This window comes from Marmota monax, unplaced genomic scaffold (genome assembly GCF_021218885.2).
Source record: "Marmota monax isolate L192 unplaced genomic scaffold, Marmota_monax_Labrador192_F-V1.1 WCK01_AAM20220418_F8-fsc00223, whole genome shotgun sequence".
NCBI classification, from domain to species: domain Eukaryota; kingdom Metazoa; phylum Chordata; class Mammalia; order Rodentia; family Sciuridae; genus Marmota; species Marmota monax.
The window spans coordinates 1,243,901-1,261,271 of record NW_026692990.1 but is presented as its reverse complement, the minus strand read 5'-3'; the positions used below and the strand labels follow the sequence as shown (position 1 = coordinate 1,261,271).

The 17,371-nt window shown below is 34.3% G+C and overlaps 1 protein-coding gene across 3 annotated transcripts in view; it reads right to left on the bottom strand.

The window, feature by feature from the left end:
• Positions 1 to 17,371, bottom strand: part of Wnk3 (WNK lysine deficient protein kinase 3) — a 187,214-nt gene that overhangs the window by 43,316 nt on the left and 126,527 nt on the right. For 2 of the 3 annotated variants that reach the window (XM_058582037.1, XM_058582036.1), the window contains exons 11-19: positions 16,378 to 16,442; positions 13,165 to 13,312; positions 11,157 to 11,273; positions 9,773 to 9,928; positions 9,640 to 9,691; positions 8,755 to 8,892; positions 7,470 to 8,404; positions 786 to 1,017; positions 256 to 386 (exon numbers count right to left, since the gene is read on the bottom strand). In XM_058582037.1, the coding sequence (XP_058438020.1) occupies positions 256 to 386; positions 786 to 1,017; positions 7,470 to 8,404; positions 8,755 to 8,892; positions 9,640 to 9,691; positions 9,773 to 9,928; positions 11,157 to 11,273; positions 13,165 to 13,312; positions 16,378 to 16,442 (1,974 nt within the window). The remainder of the gene's footprint in view (positions 1 to 255; positions 387 to 785; positions 1,018 to 7,469; positions 8,405 to 8,754; positions 8,893 to 9,639; positions 9,692 to 9,772; positions 9,929 to 11,156; positions 11,274 to 13,164; positions 13,313 to 16,377; positions 16,443 to 17,371) is intronic. The other variant, XM_046452607.2, reaches the window with a different exon arrangement.

Here is a 17,371-nt window from a genome sequence, read left to right as displayed (position 1 = left end):
AAAATCCCCACTTCATTAGACTCACCTTTACTGATGGCTTCAAAAGGTGAGAGGATATGTGTAACGTGACCAAAAAAGTATGATCTAAAGACCAATCTGCAAATGTTGTTTTTGTTTTCTGCAGTGCTGGAGATCAAATCCAGGGTCTCACTTATTTGAGGCAAGTGCTCTATCACTGAGCTACCTACGTTCACAGCCCTGCTGTTACCTTTCATAAGGCCTTTGTAGATTAAGGATTCAACCAAAGACACAAACCTGAAACCGACCCCGCTGAAATGATCCACGCATCATTTTACATCTACTCAAAGCCCTAGTATCAGCCGTGGACTCCCGTGTCAGTGGAATGGGATCAGGAGCAATTGCTGATCTTATATCTTCTGTTTCCACTGTAAGTTTTGTCAAATTATAAGCAGAAAAGAGAAAATTGTTAAGACTAAATTTGTTTACATTATCAAAAATGAAGAAAAGCAGAAAAAGTTTAACTCCTGCTAGACAATTAAAAGGTGTTAATGTAATAAGCAAAATTGTATAAGTCCCTAACTGTAATCATACATTGTAAGATTTATCCCAAGACTTAGTATCTATATGAAATGAATAACCAGAAAACCAAATTAATTACTAAAGGAAAAAATAAAATGGCAATGACATTAATGGGACATGTCACATACATGGGCTATGTGGAAAAAGTGACAAGATTTGTGTATGAACAACCAAAAAAAAAAAAAAACATAAGTAAATGAAAAGTGATGTTACCTAGTCTATGTCCCTGACTGTAAGCACACTACCTTGATGGACTTTTGATCTCTTGAAAAAGCTGGTTGACTGCCGTAGCCTGTATGCCCAGCTTTTTAATTTGCGAGTCCAGGATTTCTTGCTAATAGGATTTTTGAGACTAGGACAAGTAAAGCTTAGGCCAAAATATCCACCTCCTGTCTGCAGATGAATGGCTCCACCGCTTGACACAGCAGCAGGATAGGCCTCTGGATCCCCTGGAAGTGAAGCATCTGGGGACATCTCCTAATGGAGACAAAAAATAAGAAAACACAAAGTAGCAGTGATTTAGTTAAGTTGGAGAAAATTTTTGCCTAGTGCAATTTCCTATGTGAACTACTCATTAATCATAAATAGGATACTTCCAGTTACGCAGGAGACTAAAACAGGAAGACTGCAAATTTGAGGTCAGTCTCAACAACTTAGTGAGACCCTATCTCAAAATAAAAAAAAATAATAATAATAAAATAAAATAATAAGAGGTGCTGGGAATGTAGCTCAGTAACAAAGTGTCCCTGGGTTCACTTCCCAGTAATGGAAAAAAAATAGGATACTGTATATAATTATATTATAGTACTATATATCAGACTGAACCTTAAGTACTCAATTTATAGAAATTAATCCTTTCATTTCTTTCTCCATTTTTTGAGGTATTGGGGATGGTACTCAGGGCCTTGTGCATACTAGGCAATCATAATACTACTAAGCTGCATTCCCAGTTGCCACCATTTCTTTGAAAACATCATTTAAACTTCAGATGAATATAAGAGAAGACTATTAATCTTCCACAGAATATTTTTCATCATTATGTCACCTTTGAAAACAGAAAATTAAATTATTTCCTTTGTATGTATCAATTTACTAAAAAGATTACTGAAATCCCATGCAATTAAAATGAAATGTTCATTTGTTATCATATTATTTAAGAGTTAAAAATACCTGACATATGGGCTGGGGTTGTGGCTCAGTGGTGGAGTGCTTGCCTAGCATTTGTGAGGCACTGGGTTTGATTCTCAGCACCAAATAAATAAATTAAATAAAGTTCCATTGACAACTAAAAATATATTTAAAAAAATACCTGACATATAACAGAAAAACAAAATATCTAAGGCACTTAGAGTAACAGAGAAATATCAATAAATCAAGCTTTTTACTTTATGTAAGCATATAGAAATTTACAAAGAAACACAAAATTACTTTAAATTCATCCTCTAAAAATTGCTGTTAACATTAGGCCATGCTAGCTATGAAAATCACTCTTCTTATCTTCCTATATACTGCCCCCTAAAACCAGAATTAACTGTTGTATCCAATTATCTTAAAAATATATTTCCTATAATAATTAATACAAAATTAATAGACACAACAAAAAATACTTTGGGAAACATAAGAATGGTCACTATAAATCTAGAGGATTAAAGGCAAACATAAAAGCACAAAGAATGGGCAGGGCACAGTGGCACACACCTGTAATCCCAGTGACTCAGGAGACTGAGATAGGAGAATCACAAATTCAAGGCCAGCCCCAAGAAATTAGTGAGACCCTGTTCCAAAATTAAAAATACAAAAGGCTGGGGATGTAGCTCTGTGATAGAGTACTTCTGAGTGGGTTCAATTTCCAGTACCATAAAACAAAACAAACAAATAAAAAAAAATGGGATTTAGCATTTGTCTGCAGGAAGATGTTCTATATGACAGTAAGAATACTGTCTTAGATAAGCATTATTTGACTTAGGGCAGATTATAATGAATTCTGAACAATCAGCTTTTATTGTCCAAAGTCCCAGTTTGGAATGGTAATAATGTTACTTCAATGAGGAGGTGAAATAACTCTCAATATTTCAATTTAGACATGTTGCATTGATTCCACTGAAATCACAGATTTTTAATGTATAGTAACTGGAACAAGATGGCATATTTAATATATGTTCTGGCTTCCCGTATCAATCCAAATACCTAGATAAAACAGGAAAAATAGATATAGACACAAACATATATGACTGAAGGAAGAAAAAACAGATCATGTCATATGTAGGAACTGTTTCAAAATGCTGCAAACTCCAGTGACATATATGAGCCGCAAGAATGAGCTGTGGTTCACCAAAAGGATGAGTGCTTGGCTAAAATGCTTATAAAACTCTACAAAATCTATCACCTATTTGTCTCATCAAAATTATCTCTCAATATCCTTCTACTTAAGTGGCCTTCTTTTGCTTGAACAAATATCTATCTGTTAATGTCATTACTATGTACAAGTATTTCCCTGGCCACTCTGTGTAGAGTAATCCTCTAAGCTATCACCACCCTTTTTAATAAAAATTTTATTTGTCTAGGGGCTGTTTCCCCCACTAGAATGTGAACTCCACAAAAATAGAGGTTTTTATTTATTCGCTGCTCAAAAGATACTCACTGTATTGAAGAGTGCATTTGTTGGGCTACCAAAGAGGAACAGACACTCAGCTCTGCCCCTTCCCTTCCCATCTCGACAACAAACAAAAGATAGCAGAACATCTACCCTTCAAATAAGAGTAGAAAATGGAAATGGTACGTGGCCAAGAGAAAGGTCAAAAGGAGAAAATATTTTGGAGGAGGGTAAACTCTCCTGCCTTCAGAGAGTAGCTACTGGGCTATCCTCCAGGTAGCATTAGAGTCAAGTGATAATATCCAATGCCAGAAAGGACATCCCATGTTTTTCCTCCAATTATTGGAGGAAGGCTAGCATTTGGTGATTATGCATAGCGTTTATAGATAGATGAATAAGGAATCTTGCGAGAGAAAAAGAAAAAAAATGCACACATACTAAGAATCACCACTATGAAAATCCAACACTATAAGAAACACTAAATTGAAATAGAGGAAAAGCCAAGGAAATGGCACTAATAACATTGGGTAAAACCTTCATATTGTCAGAGAGATGTGTGAATATACAGTCATGAACTATACAACATTTAGGTCAAGAATGGATAACATGTATGACAGTGGTCCTGTATAATAGAGATACTCTGGAAGCTGACGCAGGAGGACTATGAGTTCAAAGCCAGCCAGAGAAAGTTAGTGAGACCCTGTCTCAAAACAAACGAAAAAAAATTCATGTTGAAATTTCATTCCCATTGTGTCAAATGTGGAGGTAGAAAAATGTAGGGCTTTTAACATGTGATTGGATCATGAGGGGTCCACCCTCTTAGATGGATTAGTCTATTCATAGATTAATGGATTTGAGAATTGATGGGTTATGTGAAAGATGCTTCATTATAAAAGCAAGTTCTCTCTGGCTTGCTCTGCCTCATCATGTGATGCTATCTGCCATATCATGATTCAGCAGAAAGGTTCTGACCAAATGCTAAGCATTATATAGACATCTGTATTTCCACTTCTGTGAGACATATGTCTAAATGATTTGACTATTCTTTTACTGAGTGGTCTGATCTTTTCTTTCTGATTTGTAAACATGATTTATATATTCAACTATTAATCTTTAGTACATTTTCTAAGGAAAAAAACAAAACTTGGCTGAGTGCAGTGGTGCATCCCTGTAATCTCAGCAGCTCTGGAGACTGAGGCAGGAGGATTAAGAGTTCAAAGCCAGACTCAGCAATCGTGAGGTGATAAGCAACTTGTGAGACCCTGTCTCTAAATAAAAATACAAAATAGGGCTGGGGATGGTACTCAATATTTGAGTGCCCTTGAGTTCAATCCCCAGTACCCACCTCCCCCCCCCCAATTTTTTTTTTTTTAATTTTGGGAAAAAAAAATATGTGCAAAAATAGACTGCTGTGGAAAAGAAGCCAAGAATAAGAGTGATTTCAAAACTCAGATTCATGATTCAAAACTCAGATTTCATTCATGTCAAATGAAAAATTAACTGGAAAAGGCTAAGTAGCAGGACAGTAACCTGACATACTTTTGAAAATTGAAGTTTTGCCCGAGAACATAAATTAAAAATGAGAACACACTGTTAAGAGATATGGAGGATATATCCAGGAGACTGGATATCTATAACACTTCTAAATTGAAGCCAGAAAGACAATGGAAGGAAAAATAAGACAATAGTAAAGTTTACTAGAAATAAAAAAGACACTAATCTTCAAAATCAAAAGGCCATCAAAGTTATGTTCACAATGAATAGAAAAAAATAGTTTCATATCCTGTGTTTTATAAGTCACTAACCACATGTAGCTGTTCAAATTTAATTTAAATTAAATTAAAACTTTAAGCCCTAAATTACACTAGTCACATTTTATGTGCTGAATAGTCATCTGTGGTTTAGTGATTATCATATTGGACTGCATAGATATAGAACATTTCCATATTGTGGAAAGTGGTCTAGAATAAAAACAAGCCACCTACAGATGAATGATAATTAAATTAACATCACTCTCATCAGCAACACAGGAGGCTAAAAGACAGTAAAACAATGTCTTCTAAGTTCTGAGAAGAAAAGATTTTGATCCTACCGTTCACTCTTAATCAAGTGTGAAGCAAAATTAAGATATGTTAGGACATGCAAAAACAACAGCAAAGACAAATTAGATAACCATGTAACATATCTGAAAACATTACTCACAGAAGTATTTCAGGGGAAAAAAGAATAATTTGAGGACAACAGAAACAGTGACAACTAAATATGATTCAGATATAGCAATGGACACTGAAACAAATAAAATAATCCTTTTGACCTTGATGCTTGAAATAATCTCCTCTGAGCAACAAAATTTAAATGGTAGAGAAAAACATTTCATTTCTTATGGTTCTAGTCATTTGTTGTTATTGTATCACACACATGATCATAATATAAATGCATATTTATTGATTTTCAGTTTTTTGGTACTGGGGTTGAATCCAGGGGTGCTCTACCACTGAGCTACATCCCTATTCCTTTTTATTTTTATCTGATATATAGTCTCACTAAGTTGATTGGGATGACCTCGAACTTGCAATCCTCCTCAGCTTTAGCCTCCTGAGGAGCTAGGATTACAGTCATGTATCATGGCAACTGGCTTTGGTTTTTATTCATAGAGTCAAACCCTCACTCTCTGTAGCAGCAAGTAGATGGGTATTATCTAAAATTACCAAATCAAGAAATATATACCATACACACACACACACACACACAAAAATTACAAGTTACTAATGGTGTTGACCACAGAATTAGAATTGGGAACATCAAAGGGTTCAGGGAATAAGAGGTAGCAATACAACAGTTAACTATTTATTTGAATGTAGTGCTGTTGATCAAACACAGGGTTTCATATACACTAAGCAAGAACACTACATCTCCAGCCAACAGTTACTTTAAATCTTTAATCTTTATGAATGACTTTTGTGTTTACTTGTTACCTTTTAAATTTAAAATTACTAGTTTATCAATAAAACTAATTATATCTATTCAATAATTTATTATGCAGTTATTTTTAATAGTTAAAAAGGTAGAACTATATGTAATGACACTGATACATGTCCATAATTAAAGATAATGCAGAGCAACATATGTGAAGTATTTGTACATACATATTTAAAATAAGTTGCAGAGCATGATATATTTCTGAAGAAAATATTATGATATATATGTAAACATATTTGTGTAAGCTTAAGAAAAGTCAATAAGGATAAGCACCAAATTACTAGTGGTTATCTCTGTGATTTGAAGGGCTAGGAAAGGGAAACTAGGGCTGGGGGTATGGCTCAATGGTAGAGTGCTTGCCTTAGGTACAATCACAAATAACACAAAATAATATAAAATTGAAATAAGGAAAGGAAAATTAGTGTTCCTACATTACATAGGTGAGTACCCCTAATTTGTAAATCTAAAATTCAAATTGCTCAAAAAAAGTCTTAAACTTTCTGAGCCCCAGCATGATATCACAAGTAGAAAATTTCACATAAGATTTTATATAATGTGGCTCAATCCATATTTTTTTACACGACATACTGGAAAAAATTGTCTGTGGGCTCTGTGTATATGGTATACATGAAACATAAATGAATTCTGTGTTTAGATTTGGGTCTCACCCACAAGGTATCTCATTAAGCAAATATTCTAAAATCTAAAAAACTCCAAAATCTGAAACACTTTTTAAAACCAAGGCCTTTTGGATACAGGATACTCAACCTGTATGTATGTGTTTATATATACTTTAAGTATAGGCCTGGCACGGTGGTACAAACCTATAATCTCAGTAAGTTAGGAGGCTGAAGGAGGAGGCTCACAAGTTCAAGACCAGCCTCAGCAACTCAGGGAGACCCTGTCCCAAAGTGAAAACAAATAAAAATAGCTGAGGATGTAGCTCAGTGGTAGAACACCCCTGGGTTTAGTCTCTAGTACCAAAAAAAAGTCATGGGACTATGGATGACTTTTACTTTTTTTCAAATAAATTAAACCTATCAAATCACATTTAAATTAAACTATGAAGTAGAAATCAAAAAGTAAGTTCTTTCTATTAGAATCTTCTATAAATCAGGTTTTTTTCCCCCCTATCATTAAAACAAATATAGACACTGCTTGCAAGTTCCTAGTTACTTCACTAGAGGGCTCTCTTACCCATAGTCTACCAGGTCTACTGAGAATTTCTGAGCACCTGTAGCATAGGTCATGGCATCCTTAAATACCTGTGTCCTTAAAATCTCATTTCAAAACACAGAATTTTAGAAGAGAAGGCATTTCTTTAAAATCATAAGGAAACAAAAAGACTGATACTTACATGTAAACACAATTCGTTGGGTACAGAAGTTATCACATTCAGGTCCCTTTTGAACACTGATATGTTATTAGGCTGACTTGCAGCCACATTGGACAGAATCTTAGAGCCCATATGTTGGAAATTAGGGGATTGTGCAGGGCTATCTTGAATTCCACAGTGACTGATGGCTATGACTTCTGGCATTGGACAGGAGAGTGTATCTTCAGCAGAGGAAGAAAAAGGAGAGTCTATACTTTGGGTGTCCTTCTGGCTCTCAGGATAGATGCTAGAGATGCTGTGTTCCTGATAGAGCAAGTTTCTTAATTTTTCATCCAGAGTTTTAATTCGGTTGTCTGCAAACTCCATTTTTGGAGGTCTTTCCCCATCTGATTCTAGGACAGTAGTGGGTAAAAGGGTACTTGATTCAAGGCCAGGAGTCTGAGTGGAAATGACTGCTTTTGGAGAATTTGCTTCAGTGTTCACTATGTTTTCTCCTTCTTGGGAAATAAACTCTGCATCCATAGTTGGCTGCTGTCCTGGTAAGAACTGAGGTTTTTGATCAGATACAAATGTTGAGGCTGTAACAGCATTACCAGCAATCTGAGTTGATTTGCCACCGTGAGCTACATGCACATCAGCCTGACTGGCAGGTGGGTGACATGAATATACAGGTATGAACATGCCTGTTTGGCCAGTGAGTCCCTCACATTCAATTGGAACTGAAGTAGTGGAATAAGTGGAACCACTGGTAACTGGTGTCATTATCTGCCTATTATCTTCCACTTGAAAAAGTATAGCTGGCTGTTCACTTTTTACACCAGCACATTCAGAAATCTTACCATCAACTACATCCTTGTTTTCTGATTTGGAGGTAAAAAGTGCATGCTGGCATGGATTATTTTCTATACTGAGCAGTGTGTCCTGTGATATTTCCTTATTATTTTTACTTCGTGAACCTGGAACAATAACAAAGTAACAGTTAATTACATGCTGATGAATGCAAAGCATAGACTAATACAGAAGTTCAAAAGTGACAGGAAAAGCAAGGGACAAATGAGAACTGATATGAGAGAGAATATGCTTATAAACAAGACTCAAAATATCAAACAATCCAAGCTGGAATGAAAAAAAAAACAACTTTGCTTTTTTATAAATATTAAATAAAAATATTTTAAGTTATACACTGTCTTCAAATATGCTTATGAAAATTGTTGTAAAATATTCAAGAAATAAGTTAAAATATGGTGTATGTTTTACATTCATATCCTCCAAATCTGGAAAAACCTGGCAGTGAATGAGAGCTTACTAGGAAATGGATGTAGCCCAGTGACTGCAGCCATTGAAGGCTGAAGAGAAGGAGGAGACTGAGCTTCTCGGTTTCTTATTGTCTGATTGATACAGAATCGCCACCGACCAACTGGAGATGATTGAGGAGCAGACTCACCTATAGAAATAATTAGCAAGAAATCAATGTGCCAAGCAAATGTCAGTTCATTTATTTTATTGACTTAATAAAACTAATTTCAAAAACGAATCTGTCTTGGGGCTGGGGTTATGGTTCAGCGGTAGAGTGCTCACGCGTGAGGCACTGGGTTTGATCCTCGGTACCACATAAAAATAAATAAACAAAACAAACAAATGAATACATAAATAAAGGTATTGTGTCCAACTACAACTAAAATAAAATATATTTTTTTAAAAAATTATCTGTCTTATACCTATATTCCCAATAGTAATAGGATAAGTATAATAGTAGTGCTTATCAGAGCTGTATAAGTGTGTCATTAGTGGAATAAAATCAAGATAAAATATGACTATTAAAACATGAGGCAAACTTAGAATACAATGATTTTAGTTAAGAAACTTTCTGCCCATCTTATATCTGAAAAATCAATTGACCCGTTTTGTTTCAAACAGGCCATTAAAAGTCATCATACTGTGACTGCTTTTCTGGTAACATACCATGTGACAACTCAGAAATAAATTAATCAGATAAAGAACCAACACTTGGAGGAAATTTGGTGAATGAATTTTTATCTCTGAGATACAAGGTCCTTTCAAAGTGTTAGAAAATAACAATTTATCAAATTACTTTATTGGCTAACATTTTTCTCCAAGAAGGGATATAATTTAAAGTTCCCAAATGTCTTATTTCAAAATCCAAATGGTAAATGTAATTAAATATACTTACTGCTGGTTTGGGTAGAAGCAGAATTTATCTGGACTTGTTCAGATGATCCTGTCTGAATTAAAAATGAATAGATAAATAAAGAAGTTCCTGACACGTATTCAAAAAGACCCATTTGCTAAACAGTCGTTCTTACTTGGTTACTGTTAGATTCCAAGGTAACAGAGTCAAGTCCAATGACTTTTTCTGCAGCAGAGTGGACATGAAGGATCTCCTGGGCTTGACCTACGATAGCCCTCAATTCTTCTACAAATTTTTCCTTCTCATTTTCCAGCACAAAGTTATCTTCAACCTGCCCCACAACAAAAGTCAGTCTATTCATGAGAATGAATTTAGTTTCTTCAAAATTATAATACTGTATTAATGGTGGTTACCATAAAGAAAAACATAAATATGGAGTATCTAAATCCAAGTGTCAAAACAGAATAAAGACCAGCAATAAAACACCACATAATACATTCAATTATTCTTTTTATTTAACTTTTATTTAGTTGTCAGTAGACCTTTATTTATTTACTTATTTATTTATTTTTTATGTGGTGCTGAGGATTGAACCCAATGTTTACAACAAAGATGTCCAAAGTAAAAGGTTTTCAATCACAAATCATAAAATTCATCATTGTTGGAGATGTTTCATAACAGCCCAAAGACCTTTAGTTGGGCTAAGTTTACAACGGAATTAAGAAAGTATAGTCATCTCAAAAAATACTCTGCTAAGTAAGAGGCATAACTAACAAAATTAACTTTTAAAATGTTTATTTTGCCCGGGTGAAGTGGTGCATGCCTGTAATCCCAGTAGCTCAGGAGGCTGAGGCAGGAGGATTGTGAGTTCAAAGCCAGCCTCAGCAATGGCAAGGCATTAAGCAACTCAGTGAGATCCTGTCTCTAAATAAAACATTTTTAAAAAGGGCTGGGGATGTGACTCAGGGGTTAAGTATCCTGGGTTCAATCTCTGGTAACACCCCCCCCCCAAATTTATTTCCACTTCACCAGAAAAGCAGAAACAAATGCATTATGCACTCTCCTACCACCCAGATCCCATACCTATCCAATAAAGGGGAAAAATACTAACTTAAGCCTACTAATTCAAAGAAAATATTAGAAAACTAAATGAAATGAAGAAAATAACTTGAACATTTACATGGAAGATGTTAGACCAGTAGTTTGCACATTAGAAATTACCTTGGTAACTTAACAAACTATTGGTGTTTAGGCCTCAACTTCAAAGATTCTGATTTAATCAGTAACCCACACAATGGAATTATTTTTATAAAGTTTATTAGATTATCTCAACATACAGGCAAAGGGAAAAAATATTGATCCACAATAAAACTCTTTCATATTTTTCAAATGAATATGCTGAAACTAAATAAGATGCAGCAGCTTATCCCTGATCAGAACCTCTGTATAAATTTTAAAACTAACCATGCCCTTTAAAGAGAGATGGCTCCAAATAAATATAGAGAAAATAAGAGACAGATAATGTTGAAGGGAAAATAATTTGTATTTACGATACTTACCATATAGTCTGCAATATCTTCTGGTGCATCACCATCAACATCAAACTTGAAGGTGACCATCTTATTGTTGTGTGTTTCCAGCTGGCACTCTACCATGTTGTCTCCAGAGGTTGACACCTATGAATACATATTTCACCAGTTTAAGATTCACTGTCTTCACTTTGTAAATTGTACACAGACTATCTAGAATGAGTTCACATATAATAAGTGCTGAAAATGACTTATACATTAACACTCTAAAAACATTCTGTTTTCCCTTTGTGAAATACTACATAAAGAGCCATCCTATGACAAATATAACAGGTACAAATTACTCAGTAAAATCTTAAATGAGAGTGGGATGCAGTGGTTCACCTCCATAATCCCAGCTACTTGAGAGGCTGTTAGCAAGAATGCAAGTTTGAGGTCAGCCTGAGCAAGTTAGCAAGATATTTGAGACAATAGTCTCAAAAAAAAATTTTTTTTTAATTGAAAGGGCTAGGATGTAGCTAGGTGGTAGAGCATTTACCTAGTATGTGCAAGGCCCTGGGTTCAATCCCCACAGTTACAATAAATAAATAAATAGAAATGTGATCAAGTAGGAAAGAAAATGGAACAAAACTTTTACAAAAAAGCAAAAAAAAAAAAAAAGGTTATAATAGTCACTATAGCTATATGCAATGCAATATCTAAATTCAGTCACTCATTTCCAAAATTCTCTTAATGTAGCAACATGTATTTAGAAATTTTAGAAATGTTTTATTGTGCATATGCTAGAAATTGAACCCAGGGCCTTGCATATGCTAAGCACATGCTCTATCACTGAGCAACACCCTCAAGCCTCAAATTTTCACTTTTTAAACCACTAATCTATTTCTAGGGATCTATTTATTCTAAGGAAATAATCGGGGTCAGATACAAAGATTTATGTTCTAAGATATTTGCTGCAGAGAATGAAGACAAAGTTAGGGAAAAAGACTAGCAAAAAGAGAACAAATTTTAAAAGTACGACAACGAAAGGAATGCTAAAATTATAGTTGCATACAAGGGCCTATCTAATGTAGCCATTTAAAATGTTATTGAAAACTTACTTAGTGATATAGGAAAATATACATGATAAGTTAAGTTTTGAAAAAGACAAAATAGTTTGAGGATATAGCTCATTGGTAGGTTATTGCCAAGCATGCATGAGGCCCCAGGCTTGATCCCCAGTGCTGCCAAAAAAGAGAGGGGATATAAATTTATATGTAGGCTTCAGCAACCAACTGAAATATATATTGTACTGGTTACAGATACAGACTTTGAAGTCTAATCTGGGTTAAGATCTGACTTTATCACTTGCTAGTTGTATGACCTTAAGCAAATTATCTCTCTTGACATTCTCATTTCTTAAGAGTATATTATCACCTATTATATAGTGTTTGCATTACATGAAAAATTTATGCATAAACTGAGCACAGTGACACAAGCCTATAATCCCAGTGACACAGGAAACTGACACAGGAAGACTGCAAGTTCGAGACCAGCCTCAGCAATTTAGTGAGGCCCTAAGCAACTTAGTGAGATGCTGTCTCAAAATTATAATAAAATAAAATAAAGGTCTGGGGATGTGGCTATGTGGTAAAGTGCCTCTTGGTTCAATCCCCAGTACACACACACAAAATTAATACGTAAAATTTAGGGTGTCTATCACAAAAGAATTCAATAGTTTTGCTATAATTACTAGTACTATCACGATCTTAATGTAAAATGCTAAATGTACATGTAGAATAAAGAAATGAAAACAAATAAAAAAATGGTAGAAGCTAGCTCTCAGTGGTAGTTATAAGTGATTTATTTTCTGCCTTTTATTCTCCTTTATTCCCCTTTAAAAATTAACACAAAACATTCCTATCAGAAAATTTTTAATGGAGGAAAAGTCAGCTTACAGAGGGTTTCATAATATTCTACAGTTATCACAGTATCATCCCCCCCCTGACTCTCGAAGACCTCTACATGCACTACAACCAAACCATATCCACACACTGACCTGAAGGACAGTAAGTTGAAATTTAGTCCCCTTCTCTGGTCGGGGACAGGAAGCTCTTCTCTGTTTGATCCGATCCTGTTTGCCATTTCCACCTGGGTTATCAGAGTTATTGGTGTTTTCCTTCACAGCTGCCACATCTTGATTCAAGCTAGTAAAAAAAAAAACAGTAACTCATTCCAATCCTGATAATAAAAATCTAACAAAAAAGCTTTTGATTATTTAATTGTAAACAATGTTTAAGGAAAATCAATAAATAATATCTTTTAAAAAGTTATAATTGCTGAATTCTGTGAATATACGAAGTTACTGAATCATACACTTTAAAGATAAATTGAATTGTATGCAAATTATATATAAATAAAGCTATCTTTTAAAGTTATGAAAAATGTGATTATATCATATATATTTGGCAAAAATGAAATGAAAGAAAACATTGCCAGTTATAGACCTTTGTGAAACCTTTTAAAAGAGAATGCTCTTGATAAATTTTATCTTGTTTGTTTTGGGGTTACTTCATTAACATGTTCAAATAAAACTTCTAAACTGAAAAATCTCACTCAAAATAAGGGAGAGACCTCAATAAGGATAGACAGACCGAATGTGAGAGACAAAAAATAATGCAAGAGGCAGAAAAATAAATGAAAAGGAATCATATAACATGGTGGAACACCTGGAGATGTAGCTCAGAAATAGAGCACGTGCCTAGTATACAGAGGCACTGTGTTCCATCCCCTGAAAAAAACTTCTTCAAGCTAGACATGGTGGCTCATGTCTATAATCCCAAGTACTCAGGAGAATGAGGCAGAAGAATTGTAAATTTGAGGTCAGTCTGGGCAATGTAGTGAGATCCTATCTCAAAATAAAACATAGAAAGGGCTAGGAATGTAGCTTAGTGGTAAAGTGCCCCTGTGTTCAATATCAAGTACAATCAATCAATCAATCAATCAATAAAATGGTTCAAAATTATTAACATTTTATAGTTCTTGGGTAGCTTTTTTTTTTTTTTTTTGACAGACTGCCTCAGTCTCCTGGATTACTGGGAATAGAGGCATGTACCACTGCACCCAGATCAATATAACTAATTCTAACTGATTATATTTTATAGGTTCAAATCAGTATGATTATGAAAGGGCAGGTTAATCTGTGTGAAATTTTTCAGATTTTTCTTTAATAAAAGTGAAGATATTTGAATATTTGAATAAATATCTTCCAATATATCTGAAATTCAAATAAAAAGAACAATAAGTATCAGACAACCTTTTTCAGATATTAATTAATTTTTAGATTAAGTCCTTTTGCTAAAAACTATTCATAAAATATTTCTATAGAGATGCACAAAAATGATAAAAATAATTCCTAATTCTTCTATGTCTGTATGAAAAAGAAGACATACTAATACTGTTCCTAAGTTCTTTCAGCATAGCTGAATGGTAGAGAACTTGCCTCACATGCCTGAGTCCCTGGGTTTAATCCCAGCACCACAAAGAAAACATTTTAATTAAAAATAATAATAATGCCCCTAGAGTTCTAAAACATACAGAGAATTGGCAGTAATAAATAACACCTTCATAGGGTAATAGAGACATTAATTATAGCCAATGGGGCTGTATCGTTCATATTCCAAAGTAACCTTAAAAAACACTAGCTTAGGGTTTGGGACAACGTAGCAAAAACTCAACTCTGCTTGCTTGTCCCCACTAAGAAGAGCTAAAAAATAAAATCTGGAAATAATGCAGTAAAAAATCAGGATAGCACTAAAGAATGAAAAGATAAAAGATTGATTAGGAACTCTGCGGACTTGAAAAATAAAGCAACTAACCATCTCCTAATACTAACACAATGGCAGAAGACAGGTCAGGCATAAAGACAGCCCAGACCTAGTGTCTCCTGATACTTAACCCTTCAACAAAAGATGGCTTACGTAGGCCCTTTGCTTCCCCAGTGGCAGTGGCAGGAGCTCCAGCAGTAAAATGTGATCTGTATGGTGGACCTAGAGAAGTTCAAATCTCCACGCTGCAGCTCCACCATGGACACCAAGGTGCCAGGTGAATGAAGCAGACCAGAATAGCAAAGCATGAACTCTTAAAACTACATCGTCACTAGAATCACAGCCCCTACAAGTAGGCCAGGACCAATGTACCTAAACAGGCAGAATGACAGCTAAATAGAGGATTTAAATGTAGAATCCAAAGTATCCTTACATAATACCCAAAATGTCCTGGAGACAAAAATAAAATCCCTGTCATACCAAAAACCAGGAAAATTACAACTTAAATCTTTTTGCATCAACAAGTGCAAAATCAACAATCAGCAAGTGTCAACATCAAGATGAATCAGAAAAAGATTTTATCTGAAAGGTTTTTAAAAGCATTTATCAAAATGAAGGTTAGGAGTGTGGTTCAGTTGGAGAGTTTTTCCCTAGCATGTGCAAGGCCCTGGGTTCAATCCCCAGCATCACCAAAAAACAAACAAACAAACAACAACAACAAAAAAAACAAACGAGTTTGTCAAAGGAGTAGAAGATGTTAAAAACAGAAACAAATGAAATTATAGAACTAAACATAAAATCACAGAAATAAAAACTTAATGAAAGGACAATGGGCACAATAACGAAATATATAGGAAAGAAACAATGAATGTAAAAAAAGAACAATAGAAATTATCCAATCTGAACAAATACAGAAAAATGCAAATTTATGACTACATGATATTTTACTATAAATTACATTATTATTTCCTTTTATTAGAACACTATAACTAAAGAAAATAAGGTAATGGTCAATATTATTGATGTTAAAAAAATAAAAAATAGGGCTGGGGTTGTGGCTCAGTGGTAGAGTGCTTGCCTAGCATGTGTGAGGCACTGGATTTGATCTCCAGCATCACATAAAAATAAATAAATAAATAAAGGTATTGTGTCCATCTACAACTAAAAAATATTTTTTTAAAAAGTAAAAATAATGGGGCTGGAGTCGTGGCTCATCGATAGAACGCTCACCTCGCACGTGTAAGACCCTGGGTTCAATCCTCAGCACCACATAAAAATAAATAAGCAAAATAAAAAATTTTTAAAATTTTTTAAAAAGTAAAAATAATGCCAAATATGTTTATTAAACCTACACATAAATATAAGAAAACAGAAGCTTCCCTAGTTACTGCACATACTTCTGCTCACCCTCATTGTTTCTAAGGTATGAATCTGATGATACTTACCTTCTAACTAAATCTGGTTTTTGAAGAGCTGCTTGTTGTTCAACTCCAACTGGTTGGGGTATGGTCTGTAAGTAATAAAAATAAAGACTGTTACAACAGCAAAATTCAAGCTAAGGAGGCAATTTGTTGTTATTTCAGAAATTTTGATTGTTACATTTCCTATTCTGGTTACCTTGCAAACCAGGTAGAATGTCTTTGTTATTGAAAGTCTATATCAATCCTGTTATTGACATTTTTACTAAAGATAAAGAAAAATAAATGTAGCAATAAATCAAGTACATCTTATTCATCAATATTTTTGTTAAAAATTAGCATTTTTATGTACTTTTGTTTATTATTTTTTAACAAAGAATACTACTATTGAACTTGTAGTCCTGGTTGTAAAACTACTACTTAAAAGAATTGTTGCCATTCCACAAGAAGATGAATCAATGACTCAAACTTCCTCTTAGAAAGAAAAATACCAATCCTGCTGGAAAATAATTTTAAATATTTACCTAATCAATACTCTACATACTCCTCACTGGTGAGAACAGAGAGGAATCTTAGAATGTAAATTTAATAAAAACAATAATTTCCCTACTCGGTTAACCACTCTGTGATGGCATCTCATCTTCCAAAAGATTAGGTTTTTCAGATGATGAAAGTCCACAATGAACTGGTCCATGTCTGATTCTCTAGCTTCATCTCTGCTTGAAGCCACACTAAGCTGGAGTTCTCTGCATGAGTTGGATCCTTCCATATATGCTATAACTCTATTTATGTTTCTCTACCTCCCCAGGCTATTTCAAGCCCTCCTCTATCTTGTCCATTTAGCCAATATGTGGACAGAACTTCTACATATAAGAAATCTGTATGAGATTTCAGAAATAGACCAGCAAAATTTTCTTGGAGAATTAAAAAAAAACATATATCTTAGCTCATATTCTGATTTCTAAACTAGAAAGGAAGAAGGTTCCATGTAGAAATAGATGATTTTCCATCAATGGGACAA